A 22,809-nucleotide genomic window follows, 5' to 3' on the forward strand; every position below is an offset into this window, starting at 1 on the left:
GGAGCATTGGACTGTATGGTTCAGAGAGAGACTTGTATATTACAGAAGTTAGAGAAGAAACAGTTAGAGAGCTTCGAAATACAGTGTTGGAGGAAGATGTAGAGATAAAATGGACAGAGAGACCAACAAACGAAGATGTTTTAAAAGAGATAGGGATCCTTCGTAGAAAGCCAGTTAGATTGGACACGTCTTACGAAGAAATTATCTTCTTCATACTGACATAGAAAGAAAGATAGAATGAAAGAGAGGAATAGAAAAAAGAAGGACTGAAATGATCGATGATTTGAAAAATAGAAGAAAACATTAGGAGTTGAAAGAGAAAGCTGTAAATCGAGAAACATGGAAGAAACATTACCAGGCGCAAACTGAAAATTAGGAAGAAGAAGAAGAAGAAGAAGAATAGACCTGATTAGCCCCAACATGCCAAAAGGCAGAATACTTTATTATTATTATTATTATTATTATTATTAATAATAATAATAATAATAATAATAATAATAATAATAATAATAATAAATAATGTACCTGAAATGAAGAAAAAAGTTGTTTGTATTTTCTTAAAAAAAAGTTTGGATGGGGCATGGACCCCTTAAGAATTTGATTACGAAATATGCAATGTGCTAAGAAAAGTATGTAGGAAGGCTTAAAGGGAATAAACATTTGCAACGAAATTTTGTGCAGGGACAATACGCTAAAAGTAAATGAACAGGCTACGTGTTTTTTTATTTTCTGCGGAAAAGCGGTTTTATGTAGCAAGAGCCCCCCACCCAAAGCATAGATCTTTAAAGTTGATGATACAAAGACAAGAAGTAGTGGACCGAAGTGAATATGTTTTTTTTTAATTTTCCGCGGAGAAACGGTTTAGGGGGGCAAAAGTTCCCTCCCAACAATGTGAAATTTGACACCCTAAAGGCAAGAAGTGGACCGGTCGACCACAATATTTTACTTATCACCCTGGACTTCTTTTATGGTGACGTAGACTGACTAAAGTGTATTGATTATTGATGATGCCTTTAGTTCTGAAATTCCATTTCTGCCTCTGGGGTTAACCATGATGATTTTATTTTAACATGTCATGTCAACGTATAGAACATTCGGAGGCCACAATTTATTTTACGAGATAAATTAAAAAATAGACCAGGAAACTCACACAAGAATTGACAAGACACATCAAAACAGGAGAGAATGTTATTGATAAAAATTAGTCTTTTATATTTTCTCTGTGTGCTTTGTTGAGTAAGTCTTCAAGTTATGTAAATTAGGGCTTGAGACACACACACACACACATAATATGTATTACCAAAATGAAGGAAGAAATATTAATGAGTTAATTTCAGCAGCGAAAATAATTTGATCTGTGAAAGAACAAGAAAATATTGCTAGAATTGATGAATATGAAATTTAACTTGAGCTGTCCGGTGTAGGTAAGTATGCTAATAGATAATTCAGTTGCTTTTATAATAAGAGTTTACCAGAAGCTATTGTAATATGTTTTGAGTCCAAGATTTTTCATGTTTATTCTGTGGTGAAAGTGTGAGTAAAGAGTGAAAAAAATAGAAAGAAGGAACGAATGACAGTAGAGAATGAAATAAGCAAAGGGGAAGCAAGAATGAATGACAATAGTTCTTCAGTACTTGAAAGATCGGAGAATTAAATTACCACTGAAAATATGTTATGAAGAATTAAGACAAAGACAAAAAGGAATAGTGTTGAATAATTTTTATACTGAAAGTTAAATATTCCAAGGTTTGCTTAACGTTGATTGTAAAATAACCAAATTTAATTACAAATCGTAGCTGCGCCTTAAAAACTGGTATGTGTAAAATTTTAATATGGGTGAGATAAAAAAAAAACGGATGCATTGCTTTTAAGGCGGCAGGTAGAAAATCATATGTGCAGCTGCTGGGCGTGCATTTTTGGTAATATTTTAACACAAAATCAACTATGTGCTTTTGGGAACACTTCCAGGAAAATGTTAGAAACTATTTGAGTACAATATTACTCGTACATGACAAGTTATATTTTACGTCGCAATTACCCTTAGATAAACTATATAACTTATCTAGATATACCCTTATAAACTATATGACAGAATATATTTGTAGGGTTATGCTCTATGCCGAGCCGATTCTATATCTGCAAAACTCTCAATTTGGGTGAATCAAAACTGGTTTTGAAGGCACAGCGACGAAATGTTAATATGCTTATACCTTTTGCTGATAAACATTTTTAGAAATTAATAATTATTATATTTTCAAGATTACTTTCGCAGGTTGTAATTGTGACTACTACAGAAGTAGTAAAGAATAATAATGATTCAAGCCATTAAGAATATTTTCCTTGCAACATCTTTCCACGGATTTAATCACATTGCCAACGAAAAACAAAGTCCACTTTTAAGGTAATTACCATGAATTTGGATGTTATTAAATTTAGCTAGAAATACAGAAAGTACGTTTATTTTGATAATATTGACTATATTGTAATAATATATGTAGATTAAATCAATATTAACCCCTTAGAACGCAGCTTTGCAAATATGCAAATTTTACTTTGAAATTGCATTGCACCACGTAGTTCCTAGTTTGGACACAGAAAACCAGCTTTGTGTATCAGCTAAGATGCACTTTCACTAATAAAGTTCTGAATTTCCCGCAAGATGTCATAAAAAGTCAGCGCTGGACTCTTTTTCTTACTTGTTGCACGCGGAGTTACGCCATATTGTCATTTTTGAGCTTTCTTTGCTCGTTTAGGTGGACACGTTTGAACTGTTGAGTTCCTCTGTGTTAGACAAAAGTGCAAGTACGGTGACATTCGTCTCGTTTTATTGGTTCTATCTGTTTTTACTGGACTCTGCAAATGCCAACGAGCAACTTTGCATGGACCCTGTACGCAAACACCATAAAGTATCACTTAGACACCATATTATTTGCGTTGATTTTTTTTTAGAAAATTCACGTGTTTCCTACACTGAAGCTACTTCAAATTAAAAAAAAAATAGTGTGATCGAAAAAATGGTGCGTTGATGGGTTGAAATGAAGTGTTTTCGAAATACACTGGTGTCTATTTTTTTTTTTTACATTTGTATTACTTAGCATCTATACAACATAATACTCATCGTTTCGTGTTACATGCAAAGATTCTGATTTAAACTCACTAATTTAAATATACACATATATTTATGATATTCTAGTTTTAACTTTTAATTAATTAATTATATAGTAGTATAAACACTTTTAATTTTGAAGTCATACAGCTATTTTTGCAACAAAAGCGTAAATAGAGACATGCTAAGGACAGCATATTTAAGTAATACTAATAGTGACTAATTTTTCATGAAACACATAGGATGTTTGGGAATTAACACCCTATTAAGAATTGTTTATAAATCTTTAATCAATTTAATGAAACAAAAATATCTTGTTCCATACTTTGGTAGAATCGTGATGCACTGCTAAACTCTACATACATGCAATTATCCACCAGTTACAGTCTAGGTTGTAGATGGTTGCGTTAGAGTTTTGCAGGTACTGTAGCAATACCTTTGCAATAACTTGGCTTTTATGCAGTTCTTCCTCCTCCATAATAATAGTAACTGTATAATTGTACCGGTTGACAAATTCCCAACATGAAAGACGGCTACATCTGTCCATAGAATATTTCTAGAAAGATAGGTATTATCTTCTTATTAAGAAAGCACTAATTCTCAATACTCGAACCAGTGATCACAGTCTTCTCCGATAACACTGATCTGAAAATTTTCAACTTTCTTCAGTTGTTTTGAAATAAAATGGTGTATCCGAATCCATTATTCTGCAGATTACGAAAATTACCTTTTAAGTCTACCCTTGGGAAGTGACTCCTGCCACTGAGACAAGAAAAAAAGATCTAACATGGATATTATGATAATATATCCTTGTGACCATCTTGAGTAAAGAAAGCACAGCTTTCTTACAAGGCTGGCTAGAATATTTATTATAAAAAGTAAACTAGAAAAGTAACGGTTTCTGAAGTATAGCACTTCCTTCCTCAGACTGTAGCGTGTAGTCTGAGGAAGGAAGTGATATACTTCCGAAACTGTTACTTTTCTAGTTTATTTTTTATAATAAATATTCTAGCCAGCGTTGTAAGAAAGCTGTGTTTTTCTTTACAAAAATTATCTTGAACTTTCGGCTATCGAGCATAGTTTCGGATCTACAAGATGCAGAAAGCGTGGGAAAATGCTTTTCGGACGCCAATAGTTTGGAAACTATCCAACGTAAAGAAGGCGGGTAAAAAATTCACTTATCGTATTGAATTTTGCATGTTTCACAATCCTACCATGCACGAGCAAGGGATTCCTCAAAGGAACGTAGGGAGTAACGGATAAACTAGCAAATGAAAATTGGTCTAAATGGATATGAATTGATAGGGTTTCTACCAGGTAACAATAATTCGTTTGTATTAAGTCGATATCTGGAACAAATACAAAATGGCGGAATCCTTCATGCCCGTTGTGTGCGGTTGCATAATCGCCAGGTGCTGGCCAAGAGAGACGTTCCGAGTATTAAGTGTAACGAATTTTTTACTGAAATGCTCTAAACAGACATCTTGAATGTCGGTAGTGCACAACAGTTGAAGCAGGGCGATTCACATGAGTGGAAACACGTAACAAAAAATGCCCAGAAATGCACTCATACTCAGTAAACGTTAGTTGAAAGCGTCAGAAATGTAAGGAAAAGCATCAAAAACATGAAAGCCATTGCCAATTCACTAATAATATTCCATTAATCCGATGCAATATGATCTGCACGGCTGCATACCAATAAGGATGCAACAACTGAGGCCAAGTTGAAATTGTCTAAGGGCACTAACTAAGAAACTCGGTAAACTAAATGAATGTCAGTAGTAGGATCGCGTGATCGATATTCAAATGTGGCCAATGTGTATGTTGATATCTACATGTAGCTAATTGGCAAATGTCAACTTGTCGCACTACTGCTGGGACACCGTCCCACGTGCGAAAAATAGGAAAATATCTACTCGGGTCTTGAATCTGAGGCCGTGGGCTCCCATTAGGATTGGACCTGACACCACGCGAGCGGAAGCGAGAGCTCTAGCTCTGAGGCTTCGGGGTAACCTTACTTTCTCTCTACTCATTTCTTTGAGGAGTACCCAGTTAGTTTGGCAAGCGCTCTTGTACAACCTCCCAATATGTTTGTGTTTCATTTTGTTACTCGTACTGCACAGTTGTAAACAATCAGAGCTTTAAAACGTTTTTTCCTATTTCTCATGTCGTTTTACTTTCCATACGTATGGTGTTCCAGCAGTAGTGTTACATGTACCAAATTGGTTCATTTTCGTCTTTGTCTTGGCACGTGCAGTGTGTATAAGATACATGTATTGGATGTATTTTCCTATATTTCGAGTACATCATATGTCCCAGAAGACGTGTGATATGATATAAGTTTATTATTTTCAATCTCTATCAGGATTTGAACCATGGATTAAGAGATTTTTATCATATGTGTCGACTGCTTGACAATGTCCCAAACAAATGCAATCGTGGTCTAGTTACTTTCTATCAAAAAGTGCACCAGCTGTAATAGCAGAATGTACAACGTGATTTTCCTAGTTTCCACACCTGGGACAGTGTCCCAGCAGTAGTGGAACACGTTGACATTTGTCCATTAGCTACATGTTGATACCAACACACACATTGGCCACATTTCAATATCGATCATGCGATCTCTCTAGTGACATTCATTTAGTTTAACGAGTTTCTTAGTGAGTCCCCATGCACAATTTCAACTTAGCCTCAGTTGTTGAATCCTTATTGGTATGCAACCGTCCAGATCATATTGCATCGCATTGATGGAATGTTATTGGTGAATTGGCAATGGCTTTCATGTTCTTGATGCTATTCCTTACATTTCTGATGTTTTGAACCCATGTTTACTGAATATGAGAGTTGTAAAGCTTACTCCCAAGAGTTGTAACACTTATTTTGCAACATGCGATATATATATCCGAACAATTTCCGGTAAAACAAACAATGATAATGAAGCATGCAATGAGATTTCTATTGTATAAGTATTTGTAGTTACGTATATGTGAGAGAAGCGATAGTGACATGTAACAGTGGTAGAAGTGCAATTGCAATACTACTGAATAACTTGACCTTGTTCTTGTATATGAAGTTTGGGTATGTCTAAGCGTGTGACTGCTGGGGAGTTATAACACATAGCAAGGAAGGAGTTATATACAGTTGTATGAAATTGGCCTTGACCGCAAAATTCTCTCCTGGTTCTGATCGTTAAGAATATGTAACATTTTTTTAAAGAAATACCTCCTGATTATCACAGTTCGAAAGCGATCGGTTACGAAGGCCTTTAAAAGTACTGCTACCCAGAAAATGCGATATACGGGGTCGCTTTTGCGAGCTCTTATATACTATATTACACTATCATCAGCACTTATTTGTTACGGTCGATGAGCAATATTGTAACATTGTCTTCTGCTCCTAGCGGACACCTCAAGAATTGTTATGAACTAACCGTTTGACAAAATGGAACTGTTCTTAAAGGGAAGACCCTACTGCGTATGAGTTGAAATGCAGATTTACAACACATGTAAATGAATTGCAGTGCTTCCACGAATCCTTAGAAGGGAACTGCAAAGATCGATTAAAAGATACGAGTGCGAATGATTCTAACATGCTCAGATTGTTTGTCCGAACTCCTGCAAATAAAATGTTATGTGCAGCGAAGCAATGAAGTATTCAATATGGGAATAGATTATAGAAGTTGTGATTAGGGAACCATAAAACACACAAAGTTTAGAGAATTCTAGAGGAATGAAAACTTTTTCATTTTGTGCATTTTGTCGAACTATTTGTGTCTGAAATCAATACTGTTTATACTAATAAAGACAGATTTCCGCTAAAGACCAACGCCGTGATCACTATGTGTACTAAGTGATTGTTCTTGTTAAAAGCCCATCATTTTATGTATATTCTCATTATATATCATATTACTTTATGTTATATCATTGTTATATTAAGTATCGTAGTTATCCAGACATTATGTAATATAATATGGAAGAAGTATCGTTCTCGTAACTCTCTATGCGAAATTCTATCTTTCTTAAACAGTATATTGTTCGCGTATTTTCTAAGGTTATATTTATTTTTTGATTTAGTGGAATATTTTGCTAAACACTGACGCATTGCAAGTCACATCACGTCTGCTGCAGATAACATTCTGCTCTCAGAATTTTGGACGAACAATCTCAAAATATAGCGTCCATTTGCATTCGTCGCTTAAGGCCGGTGTTTCCAATTTTAGTTCGGAACTATAGTATGCACCGTTGTTCATTTAAACATGTTGCAAATCAATACTGACAATTATAATCGCATTTAGATCTAGTAGAGGCGCCCCTAAGTGGTAAGAAGTGTCGGGAGTCTATGTGTAGACATCAATCCACACTGATGTGTATAAAATATAATCTCTATCGAAGGTCTCATTTGCTTGCCCTCACATATTGGACAGTGAGCAGAGTTTAGCTTTTCAATTCTTGTTTCCTTACTGCGATCACTAAAAATGAAAGATGCAAATACGAGTAATACAGATTCGAAATTGGAATGACTGTTTAATAGGTTATTGGTTGGATCTTGAACTTACTATTGTATGCTAGGTACATTTAGTTAAACAATACAATGTATATGTTATTTAAACAAGTAATCAAGTGTCTCTTTCACCAGGTTAATGTGGATTGCTCTTCTGGTTACTGGAATTACAATGTTTATTATGTTAGTGATCATGTCCTGGAGAAAATTTCAGGATAATCCAACTGTGGTGACCTTGGAACGGAATTATTTGGAATGGAAAATACCGTCTAAATCTGTCATTGTTTGTCCTAATAATGTGCTGACCAAAAGTTTAAGCAAAGTTTACAAAGAGTACGTAATTTTTTCCTGCGTTCCTAATTTTTATTACTTATGAATTATGAAATTTTAAAAAAGGAATGTATTTATATATATGTGCACATACCTGAGGATAAATGTTTTGTGTTATGCTTTTCAACTGATATTTTGAACTTGAAAGCAGATAGAACAGCTCATCTTCGAAAAGTAATAATAATAATAATAATAATAATAATAATAATAATAATAATAATAATAATAATAATAATATATATGAAGAAACAGCGAGACAAATATAGCAATTTGCTACACAAGGTGATAAAATAATTTCTACTCAACACCAGTTTTCAGTACTTAATTCATTGTTAAGTATCGTACATAAGTACAACAGTAAAATGTCACTTTGCAAAAGGTAAGATACATAAAATAAATAAGATTTTTTTAAATAATTCTAAAAAATAGAATTATCTAATGTCAGAATATAAACATAACTATGTGCACCTATACATAATATACCTATAAAGAACAAGATCATCGTAACAGGTGAACAGATATCGAAAATATTGTAGCCGTTTGTTCTCTGGAAGACAATTATAGCTACAGTTTCACAGTTGTTCATCCGTGGTTTGGAATGTTGTTGAACTAAATGGTTCATTGGGATGATCAAAGAGTTTTCTTTTTGACTTAATTTTTCCTTTGATTCGTTTGCTCTGAAGAACCTTCTGAAATGGAGAAGTAATAAAAACTTCACATTGGTATGTGTAGTTTGTCGTTTTTTAAATTTCGAAACAGGAATTACGTGTCTCGGATGAACAGACGTGCTTCAAGTTGCAACTTTTGTAGAACCATGCTAATCGGAGCCGTGTTTCGCTCAGCATCTTCCTCCGCAATACTTCCAGGATCTTGATCTTGACTATCTCCTTCGTTCATTTCCTAACTACTTAGAACGTCATCATCATACCATTAAAGACAATGGAAAACTACCATGGATTCACGATGCACGGGAACTTTCGGACCGTAACCCTGCTTCCGGGAAGAAACCCTGCCTTCGGCAAGAAGAAACCGAAAGAAGATCATCATCATTATTGAAATCCAAGAAATTCTGCGAATTTAAAATATTTCTTATAGAAGATTTACAGTTGATGCTTGAATCGAAGACAAACAATTGCAAATAATTTTATAATTGTAAATAAGCATAGGTTCAGGTCCTGTTAACGCCCAAGCTGTATTTTTACAAAGTGATAGTGAAGAATCGATTTCTCATATTAGACGTGAAATGCTTAAGAATGTGGAAGCAAACACCTGTGTCATCATAGAGACGATTTACGAATGTTTGTTGGGAAAGGGCAAGGGATTTACCAGCATATTCGAAACACTTCATTGATCTGCAGTAAACACATTTCGTGTTTTCGTTCTCAGAAAGAAATATTACAGCATTTGCTGCACAAAGTTCGGGTAAAGCATTCGGTGGTGTATTGGTAAAGTACGAGACTTCCAAGTGGAAAATCTGAGTTCGATTCCTCGTCAGGTAGTGTAACTTTTTCGCATAAAATAATGGCTGCAAACAGAGATTTATATTCTGTCGGAGAACCTACAAAGCATCACTGGCGAGAATTCGAATAAACATTGCGTGCCTTCTTCATCATAAACTTTAATTATAAGTATGTTTCATGTTTATATTCGACCCTCTCTCCCTCTCTCTCTCTCTCTTTCTTTCTTTCTTGACGTTTCCCTATCCTGTCGTTGCATCTTTCACTTCTCCCCCATCTCTCTCACGTACACACACTTCATGTGCGTGTGCGTGTTCCAAAGTTAAAATGGAGCAAGAGACCGATAGACCTGGTCTGGAGAATGTAATTAACTTGCAACCTCGGCGTCGAGGTTTTGTGTTCTGGGCATAACATCTCTAGTCCTGGTCATCTCTGAAAGAAATACTGTTTAAACGCAAAGGAATAAGCAAAATATCTTTTTTATTATCTGGGTTATCGAATCTCAGTCGAATTGTCGGGTCACTACGGATTTGAATCCTCGACCTAGTGGTGGTCCATAAGCTAACTAACATCAACCGACTGACACTATGATCCGTTTGAGCTCTAGTGTGTTCATTCTATATGTGCAAATTACAGTGTTATATTCGCAAGAGATGAAAGTGATGCTGGATGTTCGGAACAGATAAATCTTCGGAAAAGACCAGAAAAGGGCAGCCTCTTTGGTTATTTGGAAACAAAATTTTATTTATACTAGTTCGACACAAATTTGTTTCCATCCTATAATTGAATGTGATTTATTCACGTTGAAATATGATACATGCAAGGTCAGCTACATCTATAATGAATATCCAATTTTTCATTTAAACATGTGTAACATTTCATTATGATACGGTTTTGACTTTTAATATAGGATATTTCTGATAAAAATTTATTAGTAAAATAGCACTCATTCAATTTTAACATTCTTTCTTTCTTCCTTTTTCTTTTAGTTTTTTTTTTCACTTTCACGTGCTCTTTGGTAACCCTCCTGTAATTAGGTGTGAAAATTAGCGAAGTGCTGGATAGTAGTTGATGAACTGTTAGCTGTTAGAAAACCAAATGTTTTTTTAGTCATTTTTATTCAGAAAACGTTTAAATAAAACTCAAATTCAAAACCAATTGGAATACATTAATAAAAAAGACATTTGCATTATAAAATTCACAAATTTTGTCGAAAAGCAGAAGCAAATAGTGTAGAAACCTACCCCTGTGGTATAAATGGAAAATAAGTTGTGATAAACAAAACCTTAAACGACCATAATGCAGACAAATAAAACATAAAATAGCAAATAATGAGATTTTTAAGAAATTACTGAAGCTGTTGTATACTCAAATCAGCGTCAAAAATACACGATCGATGCGCCTTACACAAAACGACGTACAAAAAATCTGAAAATAAAAAAATCAGTCGTCTTTTAGGTGACAAATGGCCACTTTTGCGCAATACCCACCTTAAGATTGTCGATACACCCTAGTATTTATGTAATTAATATAATCACATCACTAATATTTTGGAGGGATGTTGTTTAGACCTACAACGTATTATTACGTCTTTATACTGTAGTGTGTTCTAAGCTTTATTTTATATCACATCGAGATCACAGGCAGCCAAATTGAATACCTCGAACCTGAGGTTCTTATTTAGGAAAATAATACCGTCTCTCTTTGATTTACTTGTTACTTGAGTACATCTGCCATTCGTGATTATTGTATAATCATATCAGGAACGACTTATACACCCATCTTCAATCTTTAGGCAACTTTCAGATGAATAAATTAAGTCTAAGTTACTTCATGATGTTTCATTAATAATTTGTTCAAGTTTTTCATTCGCGTCAAGAACATTGAAAATGCAGACTTAGATATGAATGAGCAATTTAGCCTTCGTTGGTGTTGTATTCGGCCCCACCAGGAACTGAGTTAGACCTATTGTTTTGGATGTTCTCTTGCACTATTTTGTCATTATCAAGAGTACCGTAAAATCGCGCCACGAGGATTCGTGTAGGTCAGGGTTTAGAATTAATAAGTTTAGTGTTTTATATTTCTCTGCAATGTATTCAATCTATCGTTTTATTTTTTTTACATATAAGGTTGCTCACTTCGATTTTGTGCGTGCAAATCCATTTGTTCCTTAATCTCATCATTTAACCTTGTTATATAGATAATGCTTTGCTATTCACGTTTTTCGCAGTTTTGAAGGTATAGTGTTAATAATAATAATATTTCAAAAGTGCAGATAAAAATAGATTTTAAGTCTTCATTTAATTGCAAGTAAAGACATTGAAGTCTAATATACATAAATTAAGATTTTTATTTATTATTTCAAACAATATCTACATTGGGCACTAATATTTGAATTGTGAATAGTAATGACAACAATACCACATATATCGTTAAATATGTTAACTTTTCTTAACGAAACAATTAACCTTTAAACAACGGGATATTTTGGTTTCAAAATACTCTGTTTCTTGTCTTAACTACGGATATTTCGATTTCGAAATGGTACTGCAATAACTTTTTTTTAGCACGTTTTGTTTCATGTGTTTTCGATAAATAGGAGTGAAGAAATGCACTTCTTTGTAAATCCTTACGAAAACGCTTTAAATGTAGTATAAATGTTAAAGGTCAATTACCTCCGTAGTTTAAAGGTTATGAGCTATCTATTGAATATATACAACATTTAAATTTAATAATTTATAATAAATGTAAGATAAATCTTCGAACTGTTAACTGCATTCATAATCTATTCTTATTTGTATCTTAAGGTTATTTGGAGATTTCGATAAAAAGAAGAAGGGCTATTATAAACAATTCTTACTGGAGGTAGCACATATAAATGAAGCGTCAATGAATAGATTAGTTGAGTTTGCTGAAGATGAAGTCCTCTGTCACAAGAATTTATCCCATATTCAGGAGAAGGTGAGTAAAACAAACGTTTTTACAGCTTTATAGAAACACAATAAGATAACGAATGCTATAAATCAGTGAAAACAATTGTTTCCTTTCAGGTACGACGAATTCCTAAAATATCTTATTTATTTTACGAAACTATGAAGTCGATTTCTGGTGAATTTATGAACACTATATATGGACCATGTGTAGCTTTTAACTCTGCTTTACCGCCATTTTCCAGGTAAATAGTATTTTAAGACCTTAATTCTTAGCCATTTCAATAGACATTTTATATATTCGTAGGTAATTTGACATTCTAAATGTTCTAATATTATTTGCAGAATAGATTGTTTATTTTGAATCTTCCTTCTAACTTTCCAACTTCTAAACTAATAGATAAAACTCACTGAAACTTTGTACAAAGCCAATATTAAATAAGGATATTATTTGATATACTCTGTAGTACCACCTGATTAACAGCGTTTACAACCCACTACAAGTATTATTTTTTTAAAATTGCACTGCGTTAGATTACAGTTTGTTTCAAATCTACCTACTTGAAGATAAATCACTACCAGTCCTAAATTTGATGTTCTAGTACGAGTCCTGCGACGTACTTTCAGAAGGTACTTTTATCTTTCAAGTTATTAAAGAAAACGCTTCTGTGAAATTTATTGGTTTCGGAAAGACATTGTGTGTGTTAAACTTTTGACATGATCAGTCGCTCTTTAAGAAAAGTGTTGTGGGGGGTACATTAGTACTCCGGGAGGGCACTGCTGGTACTATTCTATTTATTATTTTATAGACTTATTATTTTGGTTTCCTTCGGGAATCACTCTAAGAGCTCCGGGGGCAGTGCCCCCAGAAGCGTGCTCGGAAGAAACACTGGGCATGATCTCAGACGTGAATCGGAACTTTTCATTTTCAGTGGAAATTGAGTATTTAATTTGATCACCAAGTTTGGTATTCATTTTGAAAGTGACTTAAGAAATTTTTCAAGAATCCTCTACGTATTTATTTGAATAGTTCTGACAAAAAATAAAAAAAAAAGAGTTTATTTGTATATTACTGTTGGATGTCTGGACGCGGAATTTTATAATGTTAGGTTCTTTCCTTACTACGTTTAAATTCAATACTTTTATCTATACTCTTTTTTCTTTGTTTTTCTACCTCCTTTCCTCTCTCTGTCTCACTTCCGTACCTCTAACAGACATCTATTGGTTTAAATTTTTCATTGAGATATATTTAAGTTTCTGTCTACATCAACTTATGAATCTCGTTACGTCTCATTTTTATTCTGTCACTGCTCATGTTGCTAATTTTAATATGTGAGGTAGGAAAGGAGGAGAGAAAGGGCCGTCTCTCTACCAGACACTATTGTAGGGTAAGAAGGTATATATTGGATATCCTAGCGCCAAGGTATTAGCTATCGCTTTTCTTATCCGGAGTGTATAAGTTCTCTGATTCACCATAAATATAGTCAATCAGAAGTGTTATATAACGAAGAAGTACCAAGATGAACTGCTAAATCTCTTTTAACAAACTGTCGAGATCTGATAGTCAACAAACTTTATATTTTCCGGTACCGATTACCTAGAAACCCCGATAGACACAATTAACCCGGGATGGGGGACTTATATATTTAAAATAATGACAATCTCGGCAAAATGCAGAAGTCTTTTAGTGTAAAAGAAGAAAAGGAATTACATTTCTAATTTCTAGTTCTATTAATCTTGTAGTTCTCAGTCTGTGTACAAATTACTAGCAGAAATAAGGACAATGAATTATGATTACTTTGTAGAACATTCCACTTTATTACCACAAGCGTTTCATTTTCCAGTTTGCTTAGTTGTGAAAAATTATAGAGTATATTGCTATACTATATAAAGTATGTGTTCTATCGCTGATTTCTGATGACAATCAGAAACAGAGGTAAAATATAAACTTCATTAATAGTTTTCTATTAAGCGGGAAGTATAAGTAGTTTTATTTTAACAAATTCTTTTGGCTTAAATTGTTTGTTGGGGGTTCACCCTCTTCCCCTCAAAGTTGGATACGGAATGCGAGAACATATTTAGATTTTGGTTATTGATTCCAGTATATTTCAAGCATCATTTCTCGGATCTAGGCCTGTGCGATATGTCGATATCGTTGACATCTATATTGACACATATCAACGTTCAATATCGGAAATATATCAACATCGATATATCCATATCCTAAATTTTCGATACTGATCTTGGTGGGGGACGAGGCATAGGGGGTCTGAAAGACTTGCGATGGGTGACGAAACAAAACTTAATTTTTACAATCATGTGTTCCAATGACAACTTCTTTATTGTCACATATAGCAATGTAGTGAGTAAATCCACTTGCAAATTTGCAATATTATATTCTGTAATTTCTTAGTCGCCAAAACTTTTTCTCTTCCCGAAAAAGAAAGAAAGAAAAAAGCACCTGTCAAAACAAGTGCTTGGAACTTTGACCTAGCATGTATCATAAGAAAGTGCTTTTGTTTCTCTCTCTCGGAGATTTCCATCCCAATTGGGCTTGGAGACCACTCATTGACAAAAACTGCACACATGACAGCTATATGCAAACATGCTTTTAGGCAGAATCAGAAATTGGGAAAGGAAGCGAACTTTAAATAATAATAATAATAATAATAATAATAATAATAATAATAATAATAATAATAATAATAATGATAATAATAATAATACTACTACTACTACTACTACTACTACTACTACTACTAATAATAATAATAATAATAATAATAATAATAATAATAATATAACAATTAGATTTATAAATAGGGTCAAGTCTCTTATTCTTGCATGGAAGGGCCGCAAATCTACTACGCTAATGGTGGCTCTTTGTCTGCGTTTGTCTTTCTTTCCTTTTCCTGTACTTTTAGGCGTTTGTATTAAATCTTTACATTATGTAACCTATTTTCTTATTTCCGATTTTTTTTTTCTTTTTTGAGAAAGGAAAGCAACTGCTTTCCTCTTATATATAGTCGTTACCATTCATCTTGTGTCGACTGCTGAAGTAAGATCATTTTATAATTTTTGTGTCATCCATTTCACTCACAATAATAAAACCATCATTTTTAACAATTTACTTTATTATCTTTCTTGCAGTTTGCCACACTGATATAATTGTAACAGAATTGAGGTTTGGTCCAACACCTTTTGAATTCTCAACCAACAGAACTTCCTAGCGTTTTTGATTGTACACTATTGCAGGTGGTAATGCACGTTTGTATTCGTGCATAGAAATATACGGAATTATCTTGCTTACTACAGAAATCAGTGGAACATACATTATCCGTATGGTACATATGCACTGCATTTAGACGTAATATAATGTCGTTGCAGGATGTTTGACATCTAACAATCCTCTTTATATTACATACATACATGTATGTCACCTTCGTCAGTTATACACGTCTATTTGTATTTGAAATCCTGACGCCTATTTCGTTTCATATGAAAATTTCAAACGGAACATTTATACAGAAAATATTATAAAACATGCGTTTTCAGTTATATTTTGCTATACGTTAAGTTCAAAAACTACAGGATTTTCAAATGTCACATAAGATTTTTTATCAGTGCACTTCATATCTATCTATCTATCTATCTATCTATCTATCTATCTTTAGCTGCTAGGGGTCTAAAAAGGACGAAACAATAGATACATTCTATATTTTCTAACTTTGATTTATTTGTTCCTCTCTATACTATATTGACTAAATCTTGATCTGAAGAAATGCGTGAAGCAATAAAACTATGAATATGCTATTGCCATCAACACGTTCTGTTCTAATTTAGTTTTCGGAATGTCATGATATATTTCCTAAAATATCACTATTTTTGCAAAAATGACTTTTGATGTCACCGTTTTACAAAGAAATAAGTATAAAAAGCTTTATCGACCCTATTATCTATTCACAAATAAATATTTTGTTGTTTTCTAAGAAACAAAATGTATTTTGTTCATTACATATCACCAAGGCATCTTTCTGTGAGGCGAAAAAGTCGAAGGACAAAAAAGTTTATATTTTCGAATAAATTTTGTTGAGAGTGGTAAAGGACTGTGAGAAACATTGTTATAGAAAGTTTCGTTAATTGATTTTAATAAATAACATATTTATACATATCTATAATTTTGAGGGGTTTAAACGGAACGAAATGTTTCCAATAATTTGGATTTTTAAAAAATAACAACAATATTTTACATCTTAATGCAATGAATCTGACATAATTCAATCTAAGTAGCATAAGAAACGTTTTCCCGAGACGTGTCAGTAATTAGATAGAAATAACGTTGATCGATATGACGATATTTTTTATGGTCAAGGGGTTTTTTCGGGACGATTTTTGGTTATTTCCAGGTATCCAACTCTCAACAGAATGTGTAAGAAAATGTCGGCAACTGTGAGCATACTCTTTAAAACGTCTCCTCTCAAGCATTTCTCATTTCATAAACTATTCTGTTTAAACAGTTCACAGAAATTAGGATGGAAAATTGACAAAAACAGTGTCTACCAACATTTCAGATAGAACATCATTGCCATAACAATTGCTTCGGAGAAAGTCACACCACCGTTCGCTCATAGCAAACAGCATTGAGAAGGGGGAAATATGTAGAGGAGGAGCCCTCCCCACGTGCGTCACGCAGCAGCTCAATAGTTGATTGACACCTGAAGTTCCTTTATAGCTGTTTTCTTCCGCTGGTTATAGAGCAGTAAAGCGAACAAGAAAGACTGGTTACAGATTTCAATAACAATTGTATAGGCTGTGCTCTACACAAACATATTTAAAGCTGAGCCCTGGACTAAAAGACACACATCATTTGAAATATTATAATAAATAACTACAATACATGTATATAGAATAAGAAATACATGTTACTCAATGATAATTAAATAATCCAGTGTAACACCACTCTACAATATATCCCATATTTTCAGGAACACCATCAATAAGACCATTATATTACTGTTTTATTTATGGTTTAGTGTCTCACTGGTAATTACACTAAAAGGAGAGGTTCCGACTTCATATGATCGCATGCAGTTTTTATATGGTTTCTTGCCTTTCACTCCTTACATTGTGTCGTTTATTATTATTATTATTATTATTATTATTATTATTATTATTATTATTATTATTATTATTTTATTGAGTTGAGTTGATTTTGAGTTTAACGTCCGTTTCAGCAGCAAAGCTGTATGAAAAGTGGACGTACTGATTAGCGTGGAATCCGAAACACATGAGCTCCTACTGGGAATCGAACCCAGGTACCCCACGCCACAGACGCGTACGCTAATCTCTTAGCTATGGAGATACTACTACTACTACTACTACTACTACTACTACTACTACTAATAATAATAATAATAATAATAATATAGTTTAAATTAAAAGACAAATTCTGACCAAAGCATACATTAATAAATAATAGCATTACAGTTTCGGTAAATTGCTTTGGTTAGACTTTGTATTTTAATTTATACAAGAAGTTCCAAAGCTAGAATGAGTGATATTCAAATAATATAGTTAATAACATCAAGAAATTTTGAAAACAATAATTTTGGGAGAAAATAGTTTTTGTGGTGGTAAATTGAAGAAATGAAATTAACACTAAAAGCATTTGCGAGATTAAATGTTTTTATAAACTAAACTACTTCCCTGATATTCGAGAAAACCGCACTCAATGTTTTTAATTTCTTCATTTTATCTTCTCAAAAATAGTTTCTTCTTTTTAATGCGTTTTATAAAAAACTTTGCTTTGTTATAATTTCAGCATCATCTTTACCAAAGGATTTACCAATGAATAAATGAGAAGTTTATTTATGACCTCTTTCTAGTACCGAAGCTATACGTTGCTTGAAAACAGTAATGGTTTTAGATTAGGTGTGAAAAGTAATATTGTTGAAATGGTGGGAAATCCACATTTAACATGCCCAGGAGGAATTCAATTGCTCCAAGGGGCTCCCTGTCACTCTCTGAAATAATCACTGCTTGAAAATGAAATCTTTGAGTTTAGTGCCACACAATTATGGTCCGAGGCTGAAGGAGATGGTAGCGAATGAAACAAACAAGTGATGGTAAAATCTTGGCGATATAAAAAGCAGGAGGTAATGGAAGGTCTTCGAGAAAACCCGTGCACATAGTTTTCATCCTTGGCGAGAACCAGGACCGAAGCAGGGGCCACATATCCTAAGAAGTAGATAGGTGCTCTATCACTGAGCCACCGAGGTTTCCGTATAAGTGAATCCATACCTCAAGATCGAATCAGATCTACGTTAATAAGTTCAAATTTTAAAGCTGATCAAGAATCGAACTCGGAGCCTCTTACATCACGCTCGTTAACCACTAGAACAGAGCGGGGACTGTAGGGGATGAAATACAGGGACCTGATCCCTATTAATTGTAACTTCCTGAAGTTAGCTCTTCACTCATCACAAATATATATTCCAAATATTATACTTTATTCCTTTTAAGTCATTTTTAGTACTCAAAGAGCATGTTCCCTAAAAATCTCGAAATCTAATTTTGTAAAACGAACACAGGGGCGGATCCAGGATAGCGATCGGGGGGGATCGCAACCCCAAGAATAGGATTTTAAAAAAATAAAACCCATTACAAAGTTGTAGCTCTTGATTTTTTTTTAAAACATTGTATTATAATTGAGGGGTTCGGGCGTAAAACATGGTAACCCACCGACCGGCCGAAATTGAGTTCTGAACTATAATCACCTCATCTTGAGTGTACGCGTAAGTCTATCATTTAAAGTGGTTGAAAATTTCGACGGTAGATGGTGTATGCGCTCCACATAAAACATGGGAAACCACAACTTGTTTGAAGTAAGACATGGTAAGCCAAATCAAGATGGCGGAAACACAGGACAACGTGCGGGCTTCTACAAGCAATTTATGGGATATAGAAGTAGATTCGGCAATGTCTAATGTTGTTGACGACAGCGATGAAGGTCCTGACTATGTTCCTGAAAGTTCTGCAAGTTGTAGCAGCAGAAACAAGGAATTTCATGATCATAAGGTAAGAAAACATTGTCCTTTGTGCAAGCAATTAAACATTGGTGGTTTTCAAGTTTTACATCAAACTTTCCTTTATTTTTGTTAAACAATTAAATTACCCTTCTTATCAGCAGCTTGATTTCCGTGTTAGTATATTCTAAGAGTATGGAATGTCTTTAGTGGAAGTAACGTACACGGTTATTTTTTACCGAGGGGTATTTCTCCTGTAATGGGATTGTGGTTTACCATGTTTTACATGCAGTGCACATGTAATGACTAAGTTATAATGCACTATCTGCACAAAGCTAAAAGAAGATCTTGTACGTTTTGCAGGGACCAAAGACACCAACCACTGTAAGGAAAAGAAAGTGTATAGGTTCTGTGCAGTCTGAACATAAACGGAAAAAGTGCCGAGGAATGGAATATAAACAATAAAGGGGCAGTGGAAAAGTTCAAGCAGAGAGGAAGATAGGATCAGATTGCGAATGTCGAATGAAGTGTTTTTCTAAATTTACTGAAGAGAATCGACTGCAAGTTTTTCAGGCTTTCTGGGAACTTAGTGATCACAATATGCAAAACATGTACTTGTTCGGGCAAATAAAACCACTCTCAGTAAAAGACATTATGTAAAACATGAAAGCAGGAGGAAGCATTCTATGACCTATTACATACGACAGGGTGTAGAAGAAGTTAGGGTTTGTAAAAAGGCTTTTTTTTTAGCCATACATGGACTTCAGAACTCCAGAGGGCGTGTAGAATGGCTTATGAGCAGAGTAACAAACGAAAATCCTACAACAGCTCCTGAGGATGGCAGAGGAAGACATGACTCTCATCCTCAAAAATATTCCACAGAGAACATCGAACATGTGCATACTCATATAAAATCGTTACCAACATACCATAGTCACTACACCAGAAGAGATAATCCTGGACGATTGTACATGACAATGGAATATTCCATTGCATCGTGTTATGCAAATTACAAGGAACACTACTGTCAAGCAAATAAACTAACGCCTGTATCAGAAGACAAATATCGACGAATTTTCACCGAGTGTTACAATATTCACTTTAAATCCCCCAAAAGTGACACGTGTGGTGTGTGTGACAACATGAACGTACAATTACAGACTGTTAAAACCGGTTCCCAAGAAGAGACGAAAATACGTGAAGAGTTATTTGTTTATCAGAAAAAGGCTGAAGCTGCTCAATACCTCATTAAACGTGTACAAGAAATTGCTACTGTGGACAAGTCACTCCACGTGATTACCATGGATATGCAACAAGCTCTGTGCACTCCCAGGCTCTCTGCTGGCCCAACTTTTTATAAAAGAAACTTGTTTACCTTAAACTTAAATATACACGATTGTGGAAATAATCAAGGATACTGCTTTGTGTGGGACGAATCGGTAGCAGCAAGAGCTTCGGATGAAGTCGCAAGCTGTTTACAAAAATATATTGAAGTACAAAATGTGTCAGGAAAAGAACTTGTCATTGTGGCTGACAACTGTGGTGGTCAGAATAAAACTTGGACTATTATTGCGTATCTTTGTAGTCTTGTGCAAAGTGGTAGATTTCAGACGGTGTCGCAAATATTTCCAGTCGTCGACCACACAATGATGGCTAGTGATAGAGATTATGCATGCATAGAAAAATGTGTCAAAGGTCACTATCAAAATGTGTATAGTCCAGAGCATTGGATTGAAGTAATCAAGAAAGCAAACAAGAAACACCCATTTATTGTCACTGAAATGACAATGGAAAACTTTTTCCAAATGTCTCGCCTACAATAAGCCATACAAAAGAAGAGCCAGGCGGACACAGGTAAATCTCTCCAACTTCGAAAGATGTATAGGCTCAAGTTTTGTAATTCAGAACCGTACGTACTCTTCGTTAGTTACTGTTACAATTCCGACGTTTGGGAAAGAGTAAACCTACGTAAGAAAGGAAGAAACTCTGGTGGATTTACAGGGACTTCTCTGCAACAAAAATACACCACACGGAGAGCTATCGATAACAGAAAGTTACATGATGTAAAGGACTGCCTCCAGTGGATACCGCCTGTGTACAGTGACTTTTATAAACAGCTAAAATCAACACAAACAAGTAATTCTTGTTACGTTGATGCCTCGGAGTGATTTTGTACTACTCAACTGTAAGTAGTATTATTATTCAAGTAGTATACTAGCGTGGTACACTCTTATTCATTTGTGTAAAACATGGTAAGCCACATTTTACAATCACATTAAACGGGAAAAGGGTTTTAAAATTTTATTCATTACAAACAATAGTAAGTTTAAATGTCATAACTTGAAAAGAGAAATACCTAATATTATTTCATGTTTGTATTATTTTATTTGTGTGTGTATTTTTCAATACAGAATTTCACAAAAATTAAAATGCGATTTTCTCGAAATCTCACTTTTGTGGGTTATCGAGTTTTACGCCCGAACCCCTCAATTATAGAATAAAACCTAAAATAAGTAAGTCTTCAATTGCAGAAGTTAAATGAATCAATACATCTCCATAAATTACTTGCATTGGAATTCTTGCTCAGAAAATGCCCACTTTCGAAAATGTAGGTGGTAAACAGTAAGCTATAAACCCATTTGTCCGCAAGTGTTTGCCAATATTCCTTAACTTTGACAGTACAGAAAGTCAATAAACGTAATGGTTCTGGCATTTTAAATGCAAGTGCAATTGAAAATACAAAGAAGGAAGTAATATAACTAGCGTATGAATAGAAATTAAAGTTCATGATTCAAGAAGAATTCGTATTCTTATTATTATTCTTATTCTACTGCTACTACTGTTTATTATTATTATTATTATTATTATTATTATTATTATTATTATTATTATTATTTGTAATCCATCCGTATCAACGTTTAAACAAGTCAACATGCATGGCAGTGCATGGCAGCAGTAGATGTACCCCACTTGGCACGGCTGAGTCAGCGAAATTTGATCCTGTTTTCCTGGAATTGGTAGGCAAGTTTCGACAAGCCTTTAGTTGCTATGTTCATAGCCTTTTACGGGTAGTACAGAAGCGCGTGGGAAAATTTTGGTTTATTTGAATCCCCGTTACCCCCTACTCCTCTTTAGTTGCTATGTTCATAGCCTTTTACGGTTACCACAGAAGCCCCGTGGGAAAATGCTGGTTTGCTGTTGCTATGCTCATAGTCTTGGACACCTGCTAGATGTAGAAAACAAGATAAAACATGAATTTTCGTGTTCTTGTCGTTTATTGGTTAATAATTTGAATCCCCAAACCCCTCACCCCTCCTGCGAAGAGCGTAAGCGGAACGTATGTGCTTGTGTAGATCATTCTGTTAGCAGCTGTTGCAAAGGAAGAAACGTCAAAAATTTTAAAGATGTCATCGTCAATGAGTTTATTAGATAAGCTTAATAAGCCATCAATGGTACCCTTT

General features: G+C 34.3%; 1 protein-coding gene across 2 annotated transcripts in view; it reads left to right on the top strand.

Moving 5' to 3' along the window:
- LOC145688938 (uncharacterized) overlaps positions 1-22,809 on the top strand; it is a 344,877-nt gene that overhangs the window by 18,395 nt on the left and 303,673 nt on the right. For both annotated transcript variants that reach the window (XM_081763105.1, XM_081763106.1), the window contains exons 2-5: positions 2,260-2,401; positions 7,742-7,939; positions 12,201-12,354; positions 12,444-12,568. In XM_081763105.1, coding sequence (XP_081619231.1) covers positions 2,313-2,401; positions 7,742-7,939; positions 12,201-12,354; positions 12,444-12,568 — 566 coding nt within the window. In that variant the 5' untranslated portion in view covers positions 2,260-2,312. The remainder of the gene's footprint in view (positions 1-2,259; positions 2,402-7,741; positions 7,940-12,200; positions 12,355-12,443; positions 12,569-22,809) is intronic.

This window comes from Thermobia domestica, chromosome 7 (assembly GCF_964235325.1).
Source record: "Thermobia domestica chromosome 7, izTheDome1.hap1.1, whole genome shotgun sequence".
In the NCBI taxonomy this organism is placed as follows: Eukaryota; Metazoa; Arthropoda; class Insecta; order Zygentoma; family Lepismatidae; genus Thermobia; species Thermobia domestica.